The sequence below is a fragment of the Equus przewalskii genome, chromosome 15 (genome assembly GCF_037783145.1).
Source record: "Equus przewalskii isolate Varuska chromosome 15, EquPr2, whole genome shotgun sequence".
NCBI classification, from domain to species: domain Eukaryota; kingdom Metazoa; phylum Chordata; class Mammalia; order Perissodactyla; family Equidae; genus Equus; species Equus przewalskii.
The window spans coordinates 74910124-74936882 of NC_091845.1; the positions used below are offsets into that span (position 1 = coordinate 74910124).

General features: G+C 38.2%; 1 protein-coding gene and 1 non-coding gene across 3 annotated transcripts in view; one reads left to right on the forward strand and one right to left on the reverse strand.

Moving 5' to 3' along the window:
- Positions 1 to 3492: 3492 nt before the first annotated feature.
- The window catches only part of PIK3CB (phosphatidylinositol-4,5-bisphosphate 3-kinase catalytic subunit beta), a 168002-nt gene continuing 144735 nt past the window's right edge, over positions 3493 to 26759 (reverse strand). For both annotated transcript variants that reach the window (XM_070577567.1, XM_070577568.1), the window contains exons 16-23: positions 25715 to 25893; positions 24770 to 24879; positions 23522 to 23600; positions 11694 to 11861; positions 10050 to 10173; positions 6581 to 6726; positions 5330 to 5462; positions 3493 to 4938 (exon numbers count right to left, since the gene is read on the reverse strand). In XM_070577567.1, the coding sequence (XP_070433668.1) occupies positions 4801 to 4938; positions 5330 to 5462; positions 6581 to 6726; positions 10050 to 10173; positions 11694 to 11861; positions 23522 to 23600; positions 24770 to 24879; positions 25715 to 25893 (1077 nt within the window). In that variant the 3' untranslated portion in view covers positions 3493 to 4800. The remainder of the gene's footprint in view (positions 4939 to 5329; positions 5463 to 6580; positions 6727 to 10049; positions 10174 to 11693; positions 11862 to 23521; positions 23601 to 24769; positions 24880 to 25714; positions 25894 to 26759) is intronic.
- On the forward strand, positions 26442 to 26565 carry LOC139076294 (small nucleolar RNA ACA64). The gene has a single exon (XR_011527705.1). It is a non-coding gene; the product is annotated as a small nucleolar RNA ACA64 (small nucleolar RNA).

Below are 26759 nucleotides of genomic sequence, written 5' to 3' on the forward strand. Positions count from 1 at the left end.
TACTGGCTCCCACTTTGTGGCTGTGGACAAATTACTTAAGCTGTGCCTCAGTTTTCTCATGTGTAAATTGGGGAAGAACAGCTGTCCCTATTACATAAGATTATTATAAGGACTAAATATATACAGTTTAGATGTGTGCCTAGCACAAACTAAGTGCTATGTGAGTTTGATAAATAAGTAAATTAGAAGAAAAATAGGCAGATGAAATCTACTGGGTATTTTCTAGAGTCCAGAAGGGAACTCATGCACATATGGACACTTGGTTTATGACAAAGGAATACAACAGTGAGGAAAGATTATCTTTACAATGAAAGATACTGGGGCAACTGGTGCCCACATGGGAAAAAACAAAATCTGACTCGCACTTCACACTATTTATAAAAAGCAATTCCACGTAGATTATAGATCTAAATGGAATAGGTAAAAAATAAAGCTTTTAGAGGATAATCTAGCAGAGATCTTCATGACCCTGGGATAGGGAAACATTTCATTTAAATACTACACAGGGGATATTAGCCATAAAGGAAAATAATGATAAATTTGACATTAAAATTAAGCTCTTATGTTATTAGAGGAAACCATTATGAGAATGAGAACGTCACACTGACTGGAAAAGACATTTTCAACTTTGACTGACAAAAAGGCTTGTATACAAAATTATATAGAATTTCACATAAAAACAAAACAAAAAACCCTTCCTCAAAACAAAACAAAAAACCAAAATGACGTGTAACCACATAAATGGACAAAGGACTTTAGCAGGCATTTCACAAAGGAGAAAATCCAAATGGCCAAAAACAAATATGAAAAAGCAACTTAATCTCATTACTAATTTTGAAATGCAAATTAGTTGACTACATACCAGAATGGCTAAAATTTTTTAAATGTTGGTTAACTGGGTATTGGTGAGAATGTGGAGCAACAAGAAGTAAGTATTGGAGTAAGAATAAATTGGTACTACTTATTTTAGCATTACTTAGTCAAAATAAAGATATGCATAATCCTATAATCCATCGATTTTAATCTTAAATATACACATCCAAAGAAATATTTACATATGCAAACCAGCGCATAAGTTATAATTACCATAGCAGCATCATTTGTAATAGCCTCAAACTAGAAACAACCTGTATATGTCCCAACGGTAGAAAGAACATACAAATGATGAAACATCCACAACATGGAATACTATACAATGGTGATACAGAATGAATGAATTAGAGATACATGCAACGGTGTGGCTGAATCTTAAAAACACAATGTTGAGTGAAAGATGCCTGACCCAAAAAATAGGCAGTTAACTCTCAAGTAGGGAAATAGATGATTGCCATAAAAGAAGAGAGAGTGATTACCTTGGCAGAGACGGAGGGAGTCCTGACCAGGAAGGGTAAGTTGTGGGGCTTCTGAGGTGCTGGCAATGTCCTTTCTTGACCTGTGTTGTGGTTACCTGGGTGTTTGCTCTATAATATACTGATGTCATTTATATGTTATTGTTTTATGCACTTTTCTCTATGTGCCATTTTTCACAATAAAAAAAGGGAGAAGAGAGGAAGGTACGGAGGGTTTGAGAGGTCAAACTTCGCTGAGTGTTGAATCTGGGCTTTGTTAAAAGTGGAAAGGAATCATGAATTCCAAAAATCCATTAGTTATACATTTTAGAGGAGAGTAATCCAGAAGGTGATAGAAAGTTTTTCTGTCATCAGAAAAGGGGATAATTATAACGGCCACAGATACTAAAAGAGGAAGAGGCTACAGGATGACAGGACTGGTGTTTAGATCCTACCTGGATCCCCGAGAAGCGAAGCAGCATTCTGGAGTGGAGGAAGGGGAAGAGGCAGGTGGAAAGAAACAATTGCTGAGCCTTTAATGCCCACGAATCCTGCTTTTTCTCACCTCCAGGCCTTCATATATATGTTGCACCTTCATGCCTAGTCTGCTCTTCCATCATCCCTTCACCTACCTCATATCTGTCCTTGAGAACTCAGCTCTGAGACCCTCTCCTCCAAGAAATCCCACCCCCTGCCTGCTCCTTTCTAAGAGCTGCCCAGCCCCCAGTAGTCAGGGTCACATGGCCCAGTACCTCTCTGTTTTCCACCCCATGGACCAATCTTTCACCTTCTGCAGACAAATGACACCTGCATTACTGGCTGCCTGGCTGAGGTCTGGTGCTGACAGTCAAGGCTATGGGCTGAACAAGGCAGAACTGAAAATGCACTGGAGGGGTCTCCCCAGACAGGTGACAGAGACAGAGCTCTGGAAGGGCTTTCCTTCCCTGAGATTCCTCCCTTCAGTGGCCTTCAAGAGGAGGAAGCAGGGAAAGAAATGAGTTTGCCTCTGAGTTGGGACTCAGCACGTTTCCATGCATAGTCTTAACCTAGCCTCTCCCCACCCCACAGAAGTGAATGGAGCAGTTATTATCAGTCCCATTTTACAAACTAGGAAGCTCAGACCCTGAGAAATAAAATAAATACCTTACTCAAGGATCACAAAGGCAGAGCTGGATGGTAAATTCTGGCTGCTGCATCCCAGGATCTGCCTATCAACATGAAATGGAGACTCAGGAGTTACTTGTTCAACAAACTCATCCTTTGTTTTCCTAGACTGGGGGAGAAGCAGATGCTGTCCTCAAGCATGGAAATGTCCAGAGTTTTCAAAACCTTGTTTTGGGGAAACTTGGGAAAGGACCAAAAGATAGGGAGCCAAGTGTTTTGGTAGACCGGAGCACTTAACAGCCAAGGCATTAGGTAACCAGCCTCCACGCAAGCAGCTGATCCTGTAGCCCAAACCCTTAACCCATCCCAGAGGCTGGCTATCCTCTGCCTCCCACTTCCTCCTCTCTGACTTAGCCAGAGTCTCTGAGAATCAGAGGCATGCAATTTAGCAAGTATGCAGGGACCACCTGCTAGGAGTGCTCAGCAGCTATTGAGGGCTACTGTACCACAGTGCCGTGGCATCTTTGGGGGGCCTACAGCAGATGGGGGTGTCAAGAGCCATCCTTGGCTCAAGTCCAGCAAGGTCTGAGGAGGTTCATTTCCCTTTCTTGCTCTCAAAGACGTTCACATTCACTGATTTGGTACCTATTTACCAAGGTCCCCTACAGGCTGAGGAGACCTCTCCAGAAACAGTGGCGCTCTGGAAACAAGTGGTCTGGCCTTGGCCTGGGTACAGAATAACTGAGGGGGCATTCTCCCAGACCTAAAGTTACCTCCCAGAGGTATGGAAACTTGATGAGGGCACCCTCTTGCCTCCGGTTCCCACCAAACTCCAAGAGGCCTCCTACAATGCCTGATGGGGAAGGGAAGCAAGGAGAGAAGTTAGGCAAGAGACATGAGCCTTAGCCTGCTCCTGAGGTTGGTGAGTCTCGACTTGGCCACTTCTTAGAGTCCCAGTGCCAAGGTCCGAAGGCCTGTGCTGCCTATAAAGAAGAGGCCCCCACATCCCAAGAGCAGCCAAACCAGCCCACCCATTGATTTGACTGAGAACATCAAGGAGGACAACAGAATGAAACAATCTTTAATAAAATTCCTATAGAAAACTCAGTCACAGGGCAAATACTCAGTTCTCTTTCCCATGTCTTTGAGGATTGAGAGCTCCCAACAGTCTTTGGAGAATAAGCAGTAGTTTTGCTGGATGTTGTCAGTACTCAGAAAGAGCATCCATTTACACATTCAAACCAGTAGTTCCTATTGCACATATTAACATTATTTGCCACCTAGCACCCTAAATATACGGTACCTCAACAAATAAATTAAAGAATTCCATGTGGCATGAAACCATTTCAATTTGAACGAATATCCTTGAAAAATCACATTATCACAAGTTTTAATAAATATAGTAAGAACAGCTGGCATTTTACTAAAATACTGAATTTCAGATCTGGAGTTTATTCCATAAAATTTCCTTTTCATTTGCTTTCTGTTTTGGGTACGTTTGCTCAAGTATTATGCTCTATGAAGTGAACTCTCATAGATACCATGTAAAAACTATTAATATGCGCCTCATTACAGAAGCAGCTGGAAGAACTGGATCACATAGTTAACTAAAAAGTAACAAAGGAAAAAGCTCTGCTTTTTGTAAAATTTTAAAACACAGGATGAAGAAAACCAAAGAAACATCTTTTTATATAGAACTCCCACTAGAAATTTTATAAATATATATGCAGCATATATATTATATTTGCCTCACCAGCAGATTTTCAGCAAGTCTGGTTGCAATGATGCTATCGTGGTAGATAAATATCAAAAGAATTAATGTTTCCACAGATTTAAAAGATTTCTTTTGAAAAATAATCATAATTTCAAATTATATTATAATTTGTAGTTTACACAATTGAAAAAGGGAAGAAAGATACCTTTCTTTTAAGCCTCATTTGGAAAGTAAGAACAGCCACCTGTCCCCAGGTGTGGATAAGTTGGCTGAGTGATAACACTTGGTCACAATATGATGAAGAAGTATTTACACCTTTCCAGACAAGTACCAAGTAAAAAAAAAAAAAAAAAAGACAGAAAGACAAAAAACAATCTCTAGTAGCATTCCTTGGCGTGCAAAGTCAGCAGAAAATGATTATCCATAATGTTGACAGTTTTCATGACGAATCTTGGAAGCATTCAAAAAGCAGAGGGTGGTCATGAGGGAGTGTTCAGATTAGGTTCTGTGGGATGCCTTGTTCTTAATTTAACTCTGAGTTCCAGGATTCCATTCCCTTTATAACATCTCTGGCAGGGTCACGTACAATTTAGTGCAAGTGCAAAAGGAAAACTAAACAAAACCAACAAATACATTAGGAGCAAAGGCTGATCGTTAAGATCGGTAGTCTTTCCGGACTGTGTGGGCCATCCAGTTTACTTTAGTAGTCCAGCTTTCCCTGAGTGCCTCATCAAATTTTTGCTTAAATTGCTTGAGTGCTTCTTCTTCACTCTTCCCTAGGGCAAGAGAGTCCTAAAAATGAAGGAAAAGAAAATCAGACTTTATACATCCTCTGTAGTGACATACAAATAACAAAGTCTGCAGGAGGCTGGCTCAGCCATGCCTCCCCAGCCACCATGCAGCAGTGTGCCTCATCTTCTCATTGAAATGCTGTTTGCAGGAGGGAGAATGAACACCAAGGTAGGGTGATAATATGACCTCTACCAAAGGGTTTCTGAAGATGAAATGAATTTATGATTACTGCAAGATAACTACTCAGCTGCTTGCCACTATCGCTCCCAGGTAAGAACTGTCTCACAGGAAATGACTTTGTGCCATTCCCTTTGAACATCTGAATGAAATAGGCAGGTATTGCTGAGCTCTACGCCCACAAAGTCCAATATACAAAAAAAGAGGTTTGTACCTTAAGATACTGTATATCCTTGACTGATGTGAGCTCAGGAAGCCCTGCAGTCAACATCAGTGCAAAGAGAGTGATGAAGAGATTCCCATGTCGTCGTAAAATCAGATACGCATCCTCACAACATTGGCGGAACCTTTTAGTTGATGCAGCAAATCCCAAAAGCATGATGTTAGAGGGGAGATAGTAAATTTCATAAAGGAAAACAAGAGAGACATATCTAGACTTTCCATAAGAGTTGGAAAATTTCTACTGAACTAAAGGTTCATTTCTGATTTTTTACTTCTTTGAAAATTGTCCCATGACTAAAATTTACATAAAATAAGTCATGCTCTCTAAAATCACACATATCCTTTTCAAAAACAAAACTAAATTGAAATTCTAAGATAAAAGGCAATATAACACAATCTAGGCTTTTATATCTTATAAGACACAAAAAATGATTATAAAACAAGTGATAATTATAATCCATGAGGATTTCTGAACATAATTCTAGATTCTAGATTTACGGTCTGACTCCAGAGATTAATTTCTTTAATGTCCCCCAAATCAGTGTCAATGCTTTTGCATTACGCCTCCCCGTCATCTGCCTTCCCTCTCTCTCATTCAAGAGGACCACCCAATCCTATCTCCCTAATTTTGCCAAAGAGAAAAACGGACCCAGAGGTATATTCTGCAGAAACCTGGCAGAATCAGAAATAACAGAAATTATTTGGTAAGCCTATAGTATGAGTTGGTCACAGCACATAACATCTCTCTCATGATCATAATAGCCTTGAAATTGAATTATTCTTGTCCCCATTCCAAGATGAAGAAATAAAGATAAGAAGACAAGTAATGTACTTTGAAAGATCCAAATAGCAAGGAATAGATCAGAGATTATAAAGTCTGTCCCTGAACCCTAGCTCCCTTACTGCACTCCACACAGAATGAGAGCAAAATGTCTGCCCCTCTCAGCATCTCACTATCAAACGTCTTAATTTCAGAGAATTTTCTAAGACAGGTAAAAGGTGGTATACTACTGGAATAAAACACGGTAACTTATTTTAGATTTCTAGCATTCTGTTTCTCTTCTCTATTTCAGAACCAGAATGTGGATCTGACAGGCAAACTCCCCAAAAACCTCCTATTAGCAGACTGAATATCTCTCAGATCTAAGTATGCCTCATTTCAGAAATCAGTTGGACTCTCAGTTCAGCTGATCAGATGAGGAAACATTAGATGTGCAGACCTCTGACACAGGGCAAGACTCACCGGCCAAACTTTTCTGTGTTTCCTGTTTTTCCTTGTTGAATCACATGAATGAAATCATAGGTAAGAATAAAAGGCACTCGCTCCCTTTTAATGCCAAATTTAGACTTGAAATTTCCAAGAATATGTCCAAAGTCAATGTGGAAGAGCTGGGGGGGGAAAAAAGGGATTTAATTTCCCTTGTTTTTCTGGTGAGTTCCAAATAGAAAGGCAAGATCTCAGCAGTCCTAGACCCCCATGCACTACACCCACCTCATCTGAGCCCTTCTGTTTTCACAGCCTACTAGGCCACTTGGGAAGAGAGAGTTTCTAACATTCCTAGGTCTTTTATACTCAGTAATAACCCTGACATTAACCTGCATATACCCTGTGGGAAAGACAAATCTTTAAAAAGAAAAATACATCCAAATAATAAACATACACACAAAGAAACATAACAAAAAGAGAAGACATCCTTGCCCCACCAGCTCCCTCACCACCTTGAGTGCTGCTACTTAGAGGTAACTTCTCCCCACTCTTTCATGTGTTTTTCCTGGTATGTGCCTCCATTTTTCTAAACAGTAGGTTTATACTTAGCCTGCCACAGAACCATCATCCTGGGCTCTCCCTTCACTATTCTCCCATTTGGAGTCCCACATCATATTCTCTTTTGATTTAGACCAGAGTTTCTCAATATTGGCACTGCTGACATTTAGGGACCCATAATTCTTTGTTGTGAGGTTCTGTCCTGTATGCTGTAAGATATTTAGCAGTATTCCTAGCCTACAGCCATTAGATGCCAGTAGACACAGCCCTCTCCAGTTATGACAACCAGAAATGTCTTCAGACACTGAGAAATGTCCCGAGGGCAAAAGCACCCCAGTTGAGAACTATAACTATGAGTGTAGACCCTTGTTTTGGTGGATGCCCTTATTCTGGCAGCCTCCTGAGAAAAAATGCAGAGGAGATATGACTTTTGAGAACTGGTATGTTTGACAATGTTTTTATTCCACCTTTACATTTGACTGATAGTTTGGTTATAGAATTCTAGGTTAGAAATCATTTTTTCTCGTATTTATGAAGGCTAACTTCCACTGTCTTATAGTTTCCAATGTTGCTACTGAGAAGCCAAATCTGACTCCTGAACCCTGGTGTGTGGCCTGCCCGGTCTCTGGGAAAGTTGTAAGACCATCTCTTTGTGCTTGATGCACTGAAATGTCGTGGCAGAGGGCCTTTTAGTGTCTTTTCATCCACCATGAGGGAACTTTTATGCTCTTTTTACTGAATTTTGTGAACATCCGCTTTGGAAAATGTTTTTATATTATTTGCTATTATATATAATATAAAACATTATTTTATGTTATTTGGTAAGTTCCTTCCCTTCCTATTCTCTGTTACTTCTTCCAGGAATTCCTATTAGGCTGGTGGTAAGCCTCCCTGGACTGATTCTCTACCATTTCTAGATCCTCTTTTTTCTATTTATCAGATATTTTGTTCTTTGGGGGATATTAAAGGGCAATATATAGCATGGTGGCTAAAAAACAGAATCTGAGCCAAACTGCCAGGATTTAAATCCTGGTATGTCCACTCTATTACTTCAATTTTCTCATCTGTAAATGGGAATACTGCTACCACTACAAGGTTTTCATGAAGACTGAAGAAGTTAACTAAAGAACTTAGAACTGTGCCTTCTACAAGTTGAGTTCAATAAATATTAGCTGATCTTTAGTTTACATTACTTCTCTTTTAACTTTTTGTTTCTTTTTTTAATTTCCAAGAATTCTACTTTCTGGTTTTTAAAAAATAAAATCCCATTATTACTTCATAAATGCCATGTCTTTTTGTTTTGATTTTTTAAATCATCCTCTGTTTACTGCAGTTACACTTCTTTCCCAGAGTTCTCTTTCTCCCCATTTTCCTTGTTTTGGTCTCCGTCTTTCACGGTGGAGGCTCCCCTCAAGCACCTGCTAATCCTTGGCCGACCATTCATACTTAAGAATGGGTCACTAAAAAGTTGAAGGGAAATTCTGTGTACCTGGTAGGATTGTTGATTGGTGGGTTTACTAGCAGAATGACTAGGGAGAGACCTCAACTGTCAGGATCTGTAGGTCTTTCCACTAGAACCACTCAGATTCTCTTGAGAAAAACCATCTAGTCTCTTGCTGAGAGCGTGGATACACACCCAGTTTCTAGTGAGCAAAGCAAGCAGAAGTGGCTGAGGATCATACCATTTAGTATTTTCATTTCATGCCCATTTTTAATATGGTACCTTTGGTTCAGCCTCTGCAGAACCTGGTGTCCCTGAGTCAGAAGAATCAGTTTCTTCAGGGAGTAAATCTTCTATTTCCTTCTCAGAGTTGGGAAGGAGACTTGAGCACCTAAATGCTCCATTTGTAAACTGCCAATCAATCCTATTTGCATCCTCATCCCCTATCACCACCTTCAGCCTTACCTAGTGCCTCTGATTCCAGAGCTTTTCTTGGACTGACATACCCCTCTACAAGTATGCAGGTTTCCATTTACTCAGCTATGCTAATCATTGCTGCTTTTCCATTTTGTTATCTATCATCCCCAAATCTGTTGATGTCTTTCACCCACCGTGGCCCCTTCTCCTATTATCTTTGACTTCTTGGATTTATATATTTCTTATTCCTTAATATATATTAGAAGAGTGTCAGGAAAGAATGGAGAAAAACCTATGTGTTCAATTTGACAAGAAGTCTGAGGGAATCCTTTCAGTATGAACACAGGTTCAACTCTAAAAGCCCCAAGCCAGAACTACCTGGATCTCCCAGGAGTTTAAAACTCTGGGTCTCACCTAGAGCCAGAGCTTACACAGTGACCCCCAAATTTTCACTCTGGAATATCTCTAGTGGCAAGGAATTGCAAGGGTGGCTAAACTGAAAAATTATCCCAAATACCTCATCTGTCTTTGCTTCATATAAAAGCATTTACAAACAAATATAAGCCATTCCAAAAAAGGAGAAACTTTTCATTTGAAAACTAAGAACTTCTTCATAAATATCTGAGTCTAGTTCTCTAGTTACCCCAAAAATGGTATTACTCATACTCCATTTCTCCCTACTCCCATATATAATTAGACTTGATGTTCTAAAAGAGAAAACGGCTCAAGTGGGGTTCATCTTCACTTTTTTTTTAGCATTAGCTCTCTTCTTTACAGCTAATACATCCTGCACATCATCTGCTCCTTCTCCTCCCAAATACAATTTCTTAGAATGAAAGAATAGGTGACTTTTAACTAACTGCAATAACTTTTTAAACGTTTAAATAAATGCTTATCACCTAACTTGAAGCAAACAAACCAATAAATATATGAAGCAGATAGTATATGAAATGAGCAGAACATAAAAGGAAAGACAAAGACATGATTCCGAGGTTCACTAAAGAATCTGCCTGAGTTTCACAAGAGACTGTGCTGTACATAAGTAATAACATCACTGAGGGCCTTGGCCGACTCTGGGGAACAGCTCACCTGGCCAGTTTTTTTGACCATGATGTTGTCGCTATGTCTGTCACCAATTCCAAGGACATAAGAAGCTACACAGTAGCCGGCACAGGACAGGGTAAACTCTTCAATGGCTCGGTCCAGGTCATCCCTGAACAAGAGGAAAAATAGAAGCAACAAAGGTTTTTAGCCTCCAAATGTGTAGGATGAGATGCAATTCACACTTCTGTTTCCTTTTTAATTGTGAGGAGAACTGCAACACAGAGTTGCCGAAACCATATGAGCAGAACATGCTGGATGAGCCAAGAGCGAGAATGATCATCACAGGAGCAGGGCAGAGAGGGATGGCAGACTGGCTCAAAAGCTCAGATAACTGGACCTCGCCATTCAAACAGCTGTGTCCTGAGAGCTGTGTTTCAGGAGGGAGGGACAGGTTCACATGCACAGAAATGAGAGGGCACCATCAGCTTTGCTGGATGACGCTGGGGCTTTGGAACATTTTAATACCTTTTTTTTTTTTGAGGAAGATAAGCCCTGAGCTAACTGCTGTCAATCCTCCTCTTTTTCTGAGGAAGACTGGCCCTGAGCTAACATCCGTGACCATCTTCCTCTACTTTAACCACAGAATGGCTTGCCAAGTGGTGCCATGTCTGCACCTGGGATCCAGACCGGCAAACCCCGGGCTGCCGAAGCGGAATGTGCGCACTTAACTGCTGCGCCACCGGGCCGGCCTCAGCTTTGGAACATATTAGAATTCCACATTTAATAGTCAACGTACAGCAGTTCCAACCATTTAAATCACTGACTTAAAATCAGAAGTGAGTAATATAGACCTTTTAGAGACAAGGCCCTTAGATCAAAATTTGGAAACTGATTCTCACATACAAGTCCTTGGATTTTGCCAATGATAAAATTTAAGTTTGACTTTGAAGTCTTCAGCCAAAAATACTTACACAGTGTTTTCCCCTCACTGTGAAATTCCTTAATCTCCTATGTATTAGGACTTTTCCAACACAATAACCATAAATAACACAATTTCTAGCACTGTATTTTTTAGTTTGGAGAGATCAGAGACTACAAACTCATTTAATTCTATTTTAAAAACCTACTGAAAACTTACTTAAGTTCATACATTCACATAATTACAGAAGTTGATATACTTACACAAAAATTTATATGTTATTTAAAAAATACTTAAATTCTTAGATTCTATCTACGGTAGGCCTCTGAAATTTGATCTAGATAACTGCAGAATTCAATGCTAACTACCTGACAGACTTTAGGAAGGGCTATTTGTCATTTTGATCTAATCTGAAACGAAGCAATAAATAAGACTAATATTTCCTCTAGGACACTAATGATTCTAATTGGCAAAATTAGAATTTGTTATAGTTATTTGACTGTTTTTTGGTTTTGTTTTCGGTTTTTGTTTTTGGTGAGGAAGATTGGCCCTGAGCTAACTCTGTGACAATCTTCTTCTATTTTTTTGTATGTGGGACACTGCCACAGCCTGGCTTGATGAGAGGTGTGTAGGTCTGCACCCAGGACCAGAGCCCAGGAACCCCAGGCCACCAAAGCAGAACATGCAAACTTAACCACTGTGCCACTAGGCCGACCCCAGTTATTTGACTGTTTGTTCAGAAAAATGATAATCAAACAAAATAAACTAACCCAGAATTGTATTCTTTAAGCCAGTTCAGAAGGGCATCTTTATTGAAGGCTGCTGCAGCAGCCACATTGCTACTGTTCAGCTGAATGTCAGCAATTGTTTCAGAGGTGCTCACAACTTCAATGAGGCCAGAGCGGTCTCCTGTTGCTAAACAGCCATAAGGCAGCATCCTGAAAGGGAAAAAAACGGGCATAGTCACATGTGTATATTATCCATAAAATGAGACATTAATGGAGTTTTTTCTTTGATTTTATGAAAGTTTTATTACTATTGATACCCTTGCCATTATTTTATTATTGTCATACAGAAAAATATGAGTTCTACCTTCTATTAGGGAGTAAATCTCTTGGCTAACAGATAATTTACTAAAAATCCAATGTGCCATCTAAACGTATAATTTGTTATCTAGTTATTCTGGTGAAATATTCTATTGTTTGTGTAGGTGGACAGAAGCACATCAGATGAAAGTCTTTCATTTTAACTCTAAATTTTGAAACCACCCTTTACAGAGCACCTAATAGGTGCCACATAGTGGGCGAAGCACTTTACACATCACCTTGGCTAACAGCAACTCCATCCTTCCATGTGTTCAAGCCCACAACCTGAAAGTCATCTTTGACTCTTCTCTCATGCGTGGGTATTTACCTATCTTGAAAATGTATACAGAGTCTAAGTACTTCTCTGCCTCCACCCTTCCTTCTGCTCCCACCCTAGTCCAAGTCACCATCAACCCTTACTCAATTATTAAAGTTTCCTAACTAGTCTCCCTACATCACAGTCTGTTCTAAACGCAACAGCAACATAATTCACTTAAAATATACTCATGTTATGTCACTCCCCTGATCAAAATTTCCGCAACGGCTTCCCACCTTAGAGTGAAAGCCAGCATGCCTGCCATCGCCCACAAGCCTTTCGATCTAGTGCCCCTTCACCTCTCCTAGGACCCTCCCCTTGCTCACTTCGTTCCTACTACAGCGGCTTCCTTGCCAGTCCTCAAACATATCAGGCACAATACTCCCTCATTTCTTTATATATGTTATTTTCTCTGCCTGAAACATTCTTCCCCAAGACATCTACAGGGCTTACTTCCTTATCTCTTTGAAATCTGCTGAAATGTCACCATCTCAGTGAGAAATTCCTGACTCATCCTATTTAAAATTGCAACACTATCTGTGACACAATAGTTGCTATCTCTTCCCTGCTTTATTTTCCTCTCTAGCACTCAACACTATACAACATCCTGGACATTTTATTTATTTGATTATTGTCTGTCTCTACCATTGGGATGTAAGTTCCATCAGGCAGGGCTGATTTCTTCCCTGCTATATCCTCAATGCCTGAGAATGTGCCTGGCACAAAGCAGGCACTAAATAAATATTTTTGAATGAATAAACAAATTTAACAACAAAATCTCTATAAGGTAAATTCCAAATTTTACAAATAAGGAAAAAGAAATTTGCAAAAAGTTACATATTTAACCAAGTGGAAGATCCAAGACTTAAAACTAGGTCTGAGTGCCTCTAAAACTATCTTTTTAACCTAAAACAGTTTCGAGAGTCACTAACTACATAGAGGCTTCACAGAATGCTTCTTATGCAAAACAATTTTTGCCAAATTGATAGGTTGCAGTTTGCTTCATTTGCATTTATATGATTCCCAGTGAAAATAAAAACTCTCAGATCTCTTTTAGCCATTTTAAGAATTTTTTGTTAATAATTTCTTTCTTTCTTTTTTCTTGTTTTGAGCAAGATTAGCCCTGAGCCAACATCTGCCACCAATCTTCCTCTTTTTCTGAGGAAGACTGGCCCTGAGCTAACATCTGTGCCCATCTTCCTCTATTTTATATGTGGGACACCTGCCACAGCATGGCTTGACAAGTGGTGCGTAGGTCCGCACCTGGGATGTGAACCAGTGAACCCCCAGCTGCAGAAGCAGAACGTCCAAACTTTAACCGCTATGCCCCTAGGCTGGCCCCAAGAAGAATTTCTTTTGTGAATTAGCTATTCACATCCTTTGCCTGTTTATTGGGCTTTTAAACATTTTCCTTAGTGACTTAAATGAGTTCCTTACATACTAATATTATCCTTTCTCATTTTGGTTGTAAACATTTTCTCAAAACTGTATTATCTTGAGAGTAACTCTGAAATGAAATACCTTGGAAATTTCAAATAAAAGTCAGGCGACTACATCCATGCATCGGATGGAATTCATGGATTCAATAAATATTTGGGTGCAGCTATGTGCCAAGCATTGTGTTAGCTGCTGGTGATACAGAAATGAGCAAAAACAGCAATCCCTGGTCTCACTGAGGGGACAAAGCACAAATGCACAATGTACATGTGATCTCTGTGTGAATGACAAATGCCATGAAAACATGTCAAGGGTTAGGCAAGAGCTCTGTGAGGAGGAAGGACAGCAGAACTGGAGGAGAAGGCAAGGGGGAGCACAAAAACAAGGTGAGGAGAAGAAATGGTCAGTGTTGGAAAGACCACGCAGGGCCCATAGGCCATAGAGGGACTCTGTCACTCTCCTAAAAGCACTGAGAAAGCCTTTGAAGGATTTCATGAAAGAGAAAGAACGTGTGTGTGTGTGTACTGGGGAAACGCATGAGTTTGTTAGTACGTGTAACAATCAGATAGAAGAGTTTTATTAAGTAGTTCCTAAATTTCCTTCCGTCTAACAATTCAATTATTTTATGCCTCTTTAAGCACTTTCCTAGTTACAGCAAATAAGGTTGGAAGCAGAATTGTCAAACTGCATACTGGCATCCTGATATACCAATAGACTGCTTTACATCTGCAATATTATTTCTCCTTTTAAAACTTCCCCCTCAGTAAGAAGGGTAGCTATGGAGAATGAAACACCCCTATCCTTATCGTGACACAACACATGTGAGGTAAACACTGCCTGGTTAAAGTGCACTTTGGCTCACTTTCCTGCATCTCCTCCCACCCCACTTGTAGCCAAACTGGGCAAAAGTCCAATAACTTCCTGTCAAAAGCAGGCAACGATGAAAGCATTCAGTGTCTTGAGGATGGAACGCTCACAATGGGAAGGAAAAAACATCCTTGTCAGAGAGACAGTTTGACAGAAGTCAAGCTGGGGACAAACTCTTGGAGCCCTGACCATCTTACACGGGCCCCCTTTGCACTCAACTTCTACACTTCTTATAAAGGCCTTGAAAACAATTAGTAATGTTTACCTTCCTTTCTCAGACTCCCTGACTCAAGGAACAATTGTTACCCTTCCACCAAAGCAAGCGTTAAAAACCAAAATAAATTCTATAGCAGTAGGGGTGGCAGCCCCATAATCTTACTCTGAATGGATACGTAGAAAGTTTTCTCTGGCTTTGACTCTGACACATCAACCCAAGTCTGAATGGTACCTTAGCTCATTGCCTCCAAAGGAGTGAAGTGTAACTCTTTTACCTAACGCTTGCATTACTGCATCCTTCCAAGACTAAGGATACGAGTGTCATCAAAGAACTGTTGTGTAACTCTCTTAAAAGGGAAGTAAACCTCATTAGCGTAACTCAGATGTAAAGTCACAATGAAGACAACTGCCCAAAATTCAACATCACACATATTTTTGGGGGAGGAGGGGTGGTAGAGGACAGTCAAATCTACCAAAGGCCAGAGAGATTTCCACATGAGGACAACCTATTAGACTTGACAGAAAAGGCTTATTATTTATTGACCAAAGGAGGTCAGGGTGTTCTCACATATTGAAGGCTTACGAATGTTCTAATTTAGAATGAAAGATACCAAAAGAGTATTTTGAGACATCAGAGAAAAATCAAAATGAGAAATATGCACTTTATTCATGTTAACAAGACAGTGGCACAAGTACTAAAATATTCTGATCAAAGTAGTAATGTATAGAAGGTACCTGAAGATTTGAGATTGAACTTAAAAGAGTGTGTGCTACATGACCCAGTTTAACCTGAACAGCTGGCCAAAAGAAAAACAAACACAGCAGGAACACTGGAGCACATATATTTATAGAAACAGTAAAAAACGTTTGGTGAGAAAAAGGTATTAGTTTGAAATGAACTCAAAAGAATTAAAGTCCTGCATATTTTTTTAACATGGGGTCAGAGTACAAAAAGTCAGCACAGATCTCACTGGATAGACAAGTTCCTTTTCCTTGTTAGACACACATTGCTTCCCATCAGACAGACACCAGGTTTATTTCTGGTACTCCCACATGTGGCTGCCTCCCTTCGCCTCAGCTCACAATGAACTTCATTGGATGCTAAATGTGCTTTACATCTGAATAGAATGGGTAAAATCAAAACTAACAGAAAAGAACTTGGTTGGGGTTTTCAACTAGGCTGACGAACTAAGGACAGTCTTCAGTTCAGCCTTTCATAACTAAACAAGACTCATCATATGGCCTGAATCTGCTCTTAGTAAAGGAGACCACTATGTAGCTTATGTGCTAACACTGCAAAGAACCAATGAGTTACTAGCCTAAGGTTGAAAAGTTTCCCCCATTTTCTGTGGGATAACTCAAATAAGAACATTTTCGTCAGGGTTTACTTTTACGGGAAGGAGCCAGATAGTAAATATTTGAGGTGCTGCAGACTACTAGGTCACTACTTAATTCTGCAGTTACAGCATAAAAGCAGGCACAGACAACATGTAAACAAACGGGTTGTGGCTGTGTGCCAATAAAACTTTACTCACCAAAAAAAAAAAAAAAAAAAAAGGCAGCCCAGACGCTTCTGGGTTTATGTTCCTCAGGCAGAGTTTCTCATAATTACCCATCCTCTTATCCATGCAGTACGTCTTATAACTGGGTAGGTGACCCAAAAACTTGCTACCTATTCAAAACTACTAATGCTGTTTTCACACACTGTATTAGAAATTCCTCCTAATTTAAAAGCAAAACTGTGTCATTTATGGACCTCAAAGAGTCCTTTGTATATGAACTATTATCTCTTGTCCTTATTCCAATCACATCTACAGGTCCCATGAAAGGAACAACACCCACAGCAAACTGCTCTTTCTACCTCAACAGCACTGGAAATATTTACCCTGGAAGGATCTAAGAGTAGAAAACTCTTTTCTTAAAAAAAAAAAAAACAATGGAAAATTGAATATTTGGGGCACCAGAACACTTTGATAAATAAACAAAGGGTCACTAGATATATCTTACCATAACTGTTTTCTCATTCAAGACTGGTAAAATAACAGAAAGTCATCAAGTTTTTGAGCCTGACAGACCTGGATGTGAATCTGGCTAATGAGCTACTTAATATTCTTATAATCTTTGACAAATTGTTTAAATACTTTGAGCCTTAATTTTTTCATCTGTTAAAAAGGAATAAGACGACCTCACAGAGTTGTAGAGATTACATGACATTGTACGTGTGAAGAACCTAATACAATGCCTGGTTCAGTCAATCAACAGCAACTTTTTAAGTTTTTGAAAAATTAAAATATATTTAGTAATGAACAGAGCATAACTCAAACTTAAAAAATTAATCAGGAAATACTTATAATCTTGCAGGAATAAAGTCAATCACAAGTACAACTGTTTCCAGCAACCTTGTGGACTAAGTTGCTGTATGTACTAAAACACATAAAAAGTAACAGATAAAGTCAAAAAGGTTTTATAAATAGTTATGGTTAATAAAGAAAGAAAAGGAGATCTGTAGGTCCCAGAAATATAGAGATTATTCATAGTAGTGGCTCAGGAAGTTACTGACTTGGTTGACATTTTAATGCCCATGAGAAAAAAACACATGGTCTTGAGCCCATGAGACCGAGGCTCTGGAGCTGAGATCTTGCACAAAGCTGGGGCTCTCAAAGCACTGTCAAGTGTATGAAAAGGGAACTAGGAAATATCTGCTCACGGACTAGAGGATGTGCCATGAAAGTCTGCCATCTATCCTGGGCACTGGGTGGGCAATAAAAAATGTTTCGTGAAAGTGCACAGACTTAAGCCTTCCCACATTCTCATGAGATGCAAATATAAACTAAATATGAGGTATAAAAGCCTGAAGGCAAAGAGTTAACATAAAAACTGGTTGATTGTGTGTAAAGATCTTGGGAACAGCACAAACAAAACACAAATTCATTTTTGGGAGATACTTTCACACCCTAAGGAACAAAAGACCCTCACAGAAAACACAATCTCCACCCAAAATGAATTCAAAACCAAATATTATTAACTACACAAGGAAATGAATAAGATTAAGCAGATAAACAAAAAGGTGGCACCCCAAGAGATAAAACAGAACGAAATGAAAGAGACTCTGAAATTATGAAAGACATGAAAAGAAATAGGTAATTACAGTATTTTTTAAAAGACCAGGCATACAAAAACAAAATCAAATACAACTCCTACATAAAAATGGTCGTTGAGGGGCCGGCCCAGTGGCATAGTGGTTAAGTTTGTGTGCTCTGCCTCAGCGGCTCAGGGTTCGCAGGTTTGGATCCTGGGTGCAGACCTACACACCACTCATCAAGCCATGCTGTGGCAGTGTCCCACATACAAAGTAGAGGAAGACTGGCGAAGATGTTAACTCAGGGACAATCTTCCTCATCAAAAAATTTTAAAAAAAAATTTTTTAATTGTCATTGAAATAAACACACTACATTGAATACAAAAGAGATTAGACAATGTTGAAGAGAGAATTTGTGAACTGGAAGATAGAGTAAAAGGAAATAGAGAGACTGTCACATAAAAATAAAAAGGTAGGAAATAGGAAAGATAGGTTAAGAGACAGACAGGACAGAACAGAGAAGTCCAACATACATCTACTAAAGGAGCAGGAGAAGTCTATGAGAGTGGGAGAACTGCAATATTGAAGAATATGGATATATTTTGTAGAAACTAAAAGATGTGATTTTCTTTGATTGAAAAGATATAATGAGAATAAGGAAAAATAAAAAGAAATTCATACACAGATAAATTTTAGTAAAACTGCAGAAACCAAAGGCAAAGAGAAAGTTTTTTCTGCAGTGAGGTAAAAAACTGATTATTTACACTCACAGATTTTTAAAAAATAACAGAGGTTAGAATACAATGGAAGTTTTCTAAGTTTTCTAAGGAAAGCAGCTATCAATTTAGATTTAAAAATTCTATAACCAGGTGATGTCAGCAAAAACAGGGAGTTAAGGACCTCTGAAAATCCACTCTTCCATAAAAGCAACAAGAACACTGGCAAAAAATTGCCAGAATCAACTATTTCAGTAATACGGAAACACAAGAAAGGCTTGCAGCCATCTAGGGAGTGTTTATTGAAGGAAACAGCTAAATCTCAGTCATACTTTACCAAGACCCATCCTCCTCCTTCCCAGTTCTACAGTAGACTTGACAATGAACAGCCCACAATCATAGGGAATATAGCAATTTGCTATCTCCTACAAGGGACAAAAATGGGGCTAGAGTTCCTCCAAAGCCCCATCTAACACAGTTGTCATTCTTTGAACTCTCTAGTGCTTCACAGGAAGATCCCACTTGCAAGTCTGTTTCTTTGACTTGGCTCAGACCTCATCTGGTGTGAGATGCCTTTTACCTGGGGATGTTTCTAGAGAATGTTCAAAATCAATTGTTTAATACTGCAGCTAAGGCATAAATAATAGCTGAGGCAAACAACATGCTACCAAAAAAGCTTAAAAGGAAAAGCTGGGGAGCGAGATGTCCACAGGGTACGGTGAAAAACTCCAACATATTTGTAGGAATCTAGAAGGTCGTGTGCATGCCCAGGGCTGTGCACATGTACAGGAAAGAACTTACAAGAACTGAGCTCTCACCCCTTGCAACTTTGAGGCTTTACACAAGTTATAGCTAAGGCACAGTTCTGAACTACCTGGCTGGCTGCCAAGGGCAGGCCCCCAACAGGCACACAGGTAGTCAGCCTTGAATTCTATATAGTTTGATGCATTATGAAAGTACATAAGTAAGTACATGCTAAGACCTTTGAGATGCAGCTAAGGCAGTAGTTAGAGGAAATTTATGGTTTTAATTGTATATATGAAAAAGAGTGAAAATTAATGTTCTAAACATTCAACTAAAAAAATCCAAAGAACAGAACAAACACAGGTAAAAGGAAGGAAACCATAAAGAGGTAATCAATGATAAAACAGAAAACAAACAAAAAAAACCACAAAACAAGAAGCTCATTCTTTTACAATACTAAGCAGCAAACCTCTAATAAGGAAAAAACATTGCATATAAAATAATTTTACACATGCAAAAGAAGAAAAGATTAAACATAGAGATTTTAAATTACAAGAAGATGTTATAAAAAATATACAGTATTCAATTAATGAACTGGAAAATTCTTAGCCTCAAAACTGACTCAAGCAGGAAAACAATCTGAAGAGTCCAAAAACCATTAAGGAAAATAATTAGTAAAAAAAAACCTAGACTCCAAGGGCCAGCCCCTTAGTCTAGTGGTTAAGTTCTGCATGCTCTGCTTTGGTGCCCCAGGCTCACGTGGACCTAAACTACTTATCAGCAGCCATGCTGTGGCAGCAACTCACATATAAAATAGAGGAAGACTAGCACAGCTGTTAGCTCAGGGCAAATCTCCTTCAGGAAAAAGAGGAAAATTGGTAACAGATGTGAGCTCAGGGTGAATCTTCCACAGCAGAAACAAAGCAAAACAAAACAACCTAGACTCCAAAAAATCAACACCAGGATCAAACTTTTGCAGAGAGAGAAAAAGAAGGGAAAGTACAGCAAGTTTAAAATTAGCAAAATAAAACACAAAAGAATATCTTTAAGTATACCAAGTTTAAAATTAGCAAAGTAAAACATAAAAGAACATCTTTAAGACAATTGTACAGGGAAGGAATTTTTAAAATAATATAAGAAAAAGCATTTTAAACCTTAAAGGAACCTAGGTAATTCATAGGAGAGAAAACACAATACTTATAAACACTGAAGCATACTCACCCAAACTACTAATAAAAGAAATGCAAATTAAAATTCTATGGGATACTTTGTTATATCCACCAGAACTGCAAAAAATTAACAAGTGCAGGCAGACATTTCTGTGTGGAAACAATAGTGGTACAACTATTCTGGAAAGTATTTGGGCAATGGTAGCAAAGTTGAAAATGCACATGCTTTATGACCCAGCAATTCCACTTCTGGCTATATAAACTAAAAGACTCTTTCCTATGTGAATAGAGAGATATTTAGAAGCGTGTAAACTGTACAGTTCGTTTGGGTTTGCAGGGGGCAAAGTGGGGGAGGGGGCAAATAGCTACTTATAGGGGAATGGATAAATTTTTACATTTATTCAAAGAATTAATACAGAAGTGAACATAATGAATTAGAACTTCACATACTAATCTTGACAAATCTCAAAAAATGTTGTAAGAAAAAAGTAAACTGCAAAAAGTTACGTGTGATGTGACAGCATTTATTTAAAGTTCAAAGCATACAATGGATATATAATATATACTTAAAGCATGAAAATATATGTATTACAGCTTTATAATAGCGGTTAATTCCGAGATGTGAAGCAAGAGAGTAGGATGATAATGCATTAACTTTATCTGCTTATTTCTTGTTTTTTAAAAAAGTAAATATGGAAACATGCTAATATCTGTCAATTAATTGTTAATTATATATTTTTTAAATCTTGCTGTTAGAACATAAAATTGTTGTAAATTATCTCCTATAGTTTCATGTTTGAAATAGTCCACAAATAAAAAAAATAAAATAGAAAGGATTAGGTAAAAAAAGAAAGTTAATCATCATCAACTAGAGTAGAAGAAAAGTTTAAAAATTGTATGGACCTGTATTATATCGTGAAATATGCTTAATGGTTTTTTTCGCCTTGATTAAAAAAGGAGCACATGCTCATTGTAGAATACTAGATAAACAGGTACACAAAGGAGGTAGGGGGGAAATCACCTTTAATTTCACCACCCAGAAATAATGTCTATTACCATTTTAGTTTCTGTCAATATTTTAGTGTCATTTTCCAGTGAATTTTTAATATGGTTGAAATAATTATACAAAAACACATTTGCATCTCACTTATTTCATTTGATATGTGAAGATAAGCACTTTCTCCAAATTCTATAAAAAATATTTTAAAATACCTGAGATATTTGGTCACAGGGAAAAACTAATCATTTTTTAAAACCATTATTCTACCATTGAGCAAATGTTCAAAAGACTGGTCCAATTTTTTAAATTGTACATAAAGCAAGGATGAATATCTTTGTGCATAAATCTGTTAATATTTCTAATTTTTAAGTAAATTCTGGAAATATTGGACACAGGATATAAAAAAACTTGATACAGAGAGGTTTATATTAACTTACAATGGTATACGAAAATACTTATGTTTTTGTTGCTTCAATCGTGTCCTAGACTAGATTATCACTGAATAAAATCTTTTCTAGGAAATCAACAGTATTCAATTGTTTGGTTTTCTTTCTTTTTTTTTTTTTTTTTTTTTTTGAGGACAATTAGCCCTGAGCTAACTACTGCCAGTCCTCCTCTTTTTGCTGAGGAAACCTGGCCATGAGCTAACATCCGTGCCCATCTTCCTCTACTTTACCTTATGTGGGACTCCTACCACAGCATGGTGTGCCAAGCGGTGCCGTGTCCACACCCAGGATTCGAACCGGCGAACCCTGGGCCGCTGAGAAGCGGAACATGCGAACTTAACCGCTGGGCCACCGGGCCGGCCCCTCAATTGTTTAGTTGTTTCTTAAAGATAGCACTTGAGCTAACAACTGTTACCGATCTTTTTCTTTTTTTTTCCTGATTTTTTCTCTCCAAATCCCCCCAGCACACAGTAGTATATTTTAAAGATTTTATTTTTCCTTTTTCTCCCTAAAGCACCCCTGGTACCTAGTTGTATATTTTAGCTGTGGCATGTGGGATGCCGCCTCAGCATGGCTTGATGAGCAGTGCCATGTCCACACCCAGGATCCAAACCGGCGAAACCCTGGGCCACCGAAGAGGAACAAGCAAACCCAACCACTGCACCACAGGCCAGCCCCCTCAATTGTTCTTGTAATTTATACTTCTACATTGGAACTGACAGCGTCATATAATTATTAGTTTATTTATTTTATATCTTGTATGAATATTTCACAGCTTTTTCCCATATATTTATATCTATGAGCTCTTTAAATATTTACGATTATTATCCTCCTGTCCTGTTCATTATGAATATAATGTCTAGCATGAGGCCTAACTTTTAATTTTGTTGGTTGACATCAAATCTTTTATTTTTATGCAGTTAAATATATCAATATTTTGTTTGTAATTACCTTCATCTGCTCTTCACCTCAAAACATTTGATAATAATTAAAACTTTTAAAATCCACTAGATTTCCATTTTATCTGTTTCTGTTTCCATAAACCTGTCCTGCTCACTGTCTACCCCTAATAATGATGGCAAGCTGAAATCCCCGAGATCCCTACTAAACACTTCCCTCCCAGGAAGGTAGAGGAATCGATGTTACGAGGCTAAGTAAGGAGAGGGGCAGGCCTGTCTCAGGCCTCGTCACTCCCATGACCACCAGTGAATCCTCCCTGAGAGCACCTTCAAAACCACAGGTTCGAATGTGACTCCACTATTGTCTGTTCAGGCTTTACTTTTACTGCAAGTTCAAACCTATTTCTTCTTTCTGGAATCTCTGTCACATATACAGTTTTACACCTGATGAGGTTTAAATAAGATAATGCATTTAAGAGCACACTGTAAACTGTAAAGTGCAACACAAATATTATTGTTAACAACAATCAGTAGCAGAAGGGAAGGAATCAACAAAAAGTTTTAAAATTTTTGCCATGGAAGGAATACAATAGGAGACAAAAATAAATTCACTAGAAATCTCACCGAAGATCCAGACCAGCTTCTTTCCAGAGCAAATCCATCAAGCGCAGCATCTGGAGTGTCAACATATCCTGTCGTAAATCTAAGGGGGAAAAAACCCTGCTTTATTATAAATGCTTCCCATTTTATACCTAATAACGTTAATTCCAGATGAGGTAATTCAGCCAGAATTAACTAAAACCACTGACTACCGTTGTACTAATTTTTCCCCTAAATTTTAATGTTGACCATATTCATTATGTGAAATATTATATTTGTTGTTTAGCATGTACTTATAACACTATTTCAGAAATTACATTAAAAAATGTTTTTAATTCTTCACCATGCGTAAGGTACTATACGAACTGCATGGATGCTGTAATACTGTTATACACAGGAATGACGTATTACAGCAAACACACAATTCACGTTGCTAAATTTTTTCCTTCTTGTTTGCTTTTAGGGATGCACAGAAAGTTCTTAAGAATCACATAACTAATTGCATGACGGGTTTGTAAAACTGTAAAACTTAATTAATTATCACGTCTAAGGGTAATTTTCAGGTAACAGAGGCTCCGAAACTATTGACTTCCACATAATGACATTCGTGTGGTCAAATGGGGTTAAATGTCTAGCTAAACACTACAAGCTCTTTTCAAAATAGTTTTAGGCATGTATTATATTAAACCCATTTACTTATGTTATCTCCCTTAATTCCTTTTAAGAAACCCAAAATACAGATGCTATAATCATCACGGACATGAAGAACTTGAAGCTCAATGAATTGTGCAAGACTTGCCTGTAGTCAGACAACTGGCAAGCGGTGGCACTCATGACTGCATTCTGGTTGGTGTGATTACTTCAGAGGCATGGCATTTATAAAGTATGGGTCAGTAAGATATTTTAATTAAAATACAAAACTATGGCAGCAATATCAAAATTGCCATCACTGAAACAGGATATATGAACACATTATTAAAAATATTCTCTTGTATTTCACAAGCTTTTTACCAAAGGATAGACAGACTTTATATTTTGTAGGAAAAAAGGGAAAGTGTATTACAACAAGGTATGTATGTAAGCTGTAGAAGTCATTTTCCAAGATGAAAATAAAAGGGATTTAAGACATGCCGAATTCAACCTAATGACCCTTGATAGCTACCTCTAGGCTGCCCCTGCTTACACATTTACATATCACCTTCCAGATAAAGCAAAGTGACAACAAATGAAAAATACTAAGGGAGATGGCACTATAAAAACCTCAGTACCTACCATCACCATTTTTAAAAATCACTCCAACTGAATCTTCCCCAAACACCTTGTTGGTGTACACCAGCCACAAAGGCTTCATTTTGGAATCCATGTATTTACACTTTTCAACACTGAAATCGAACAAGATGAAAATTAGCCCACTTCAACGTAAAGAAATGGCAATATTGTCATTTTGCTGTGATATACTAGGCTTGAGAGAACCTCTCACCTGTTCCACTCAAGGTCTGCAGAAGTCAGAACTAGAACATTTCCTCTTGGTAGAAAACAAACAGGGATCACAGCCTTGGTTGGCATGTAATGATGCCAGATGCGCTGGACTGAAAATCTAGCTTTGCCTGTCTCACTACCTACATTTAAAATTCCTCCTTTCCTTTCTTATTCTTCTTTAACTTTATGTTATTATATGTAACAATACCAATATCGCTGGATTAAAATCAGGAATATTATGAGTTCATTATAGATTTATTAAAGAGGGATCGATTTTGAACACTGACATACTGAGTACACATTATTACTTTTCTGCTATTACTTTTGTAGGAAATGAAAAAGTAAGAAATAATTTTCCAAATTCATTCAAGATCTCATTTTGAAAAAGGAAAGTTAATTAGTAAATAATTTATGACAGTTGCCAACATTTTGCTTGCATGGCATTTTTAACTCTTAGAAACCAGTAACACACGTACAATTTAATTACATACAATTAAAAAGAAATTAACTTTTAATAATTTTCACTAACCCCACAGATAAATTTAGCTGGTAGGCATCCCTCCCACTATACACAAGAATAACCCCTGAGGACTTTGAGATCGTCCTTCTTTAATTTTATTCCACTTACTGGGGCTAACAGCTGGCCCTACTGTTCCCCCAAGGCAGTCACTCAGGAATCCTTTCTGCAATGCTATTTTCATGGGAGATTCACTGAGCACAGCACAGACGGTCACTTACTAGAGTTCTGAGAGGATGACACACGGGTTCAGAGGTGACTGCAGGTCAGAGAGGGCCTCCCGGTAAGCATTCTGTTTTAAACAGGTGTGCATGGCCTCTTTCCCTTTGGCTCTGTTTAGCTTCACTGCATTCAGTTTGATTAAACTATTTAAAGTTTTTAACTTATTGAGTGCTTCAACCTGAAAAACAAGTTTTCCCATCACCAAAATTCATTTATGGTTAAAAATAATATAAAGTACTATAATACCAAGTGATCATATTAATCAATAACTGTTCCCTCCCTTCCTCACCCCTGACACATACACACAACAGGCAGCTAAAATAACAACAGTGCTTGGCTTATGACAAACATATTAGATACAAGAAACTGAAAAACGTATTTTCATTTTATTTACTTGTTACTTAAAGCACCATTTTTTAAACTTTAACCCTTTTCTTAAATGAAATCTTATAAATTAGAGAAAAGGGGCATAGATTGTGGGTAATAAGTATGAAACCTAAAGTATTCAGAACTCTGCAGCTCACTGAGTAATAGAATTTGAAAAACAAACAATCTGAACCATTCCACTTAGCCAACTCCATAGTATAAGAGGAAAATCTATGTACAAGTAACCTTGGGCTTCCTGACATTCAACCTTAATATCTACTTCTTGTCACCACTCTTATATGACTTCTCAGTGTATTCTCTTTCCACTAACAGTAAGTTAAAATCGATTCTTGTGTCAGTGTTGGTTGAAAACCACTTGCAGCTTTGGCTGTGGCATGGGTGAGATGCGGTGCCCCGAGCCGCCAGGGGCCTTAGCTCACCACCTACCCTTGGTATGGTGAGGTGAAACCCAGCCCCAAAACACACACACACACTCACACGCATGATTTTTGTGTAATAAAACAACTATGAATATAGACACAGTATTTGTTGTCCCAAGAGTAAATTACTTGTTTTTATTTACTTGTTTTTATGAGGTAACTTTGGCTATCAAATCTTAGGTAAACAAAAAAAAAAACTTACACAACTAGCACAAGGTGTCTCAACAATGGCCAACTG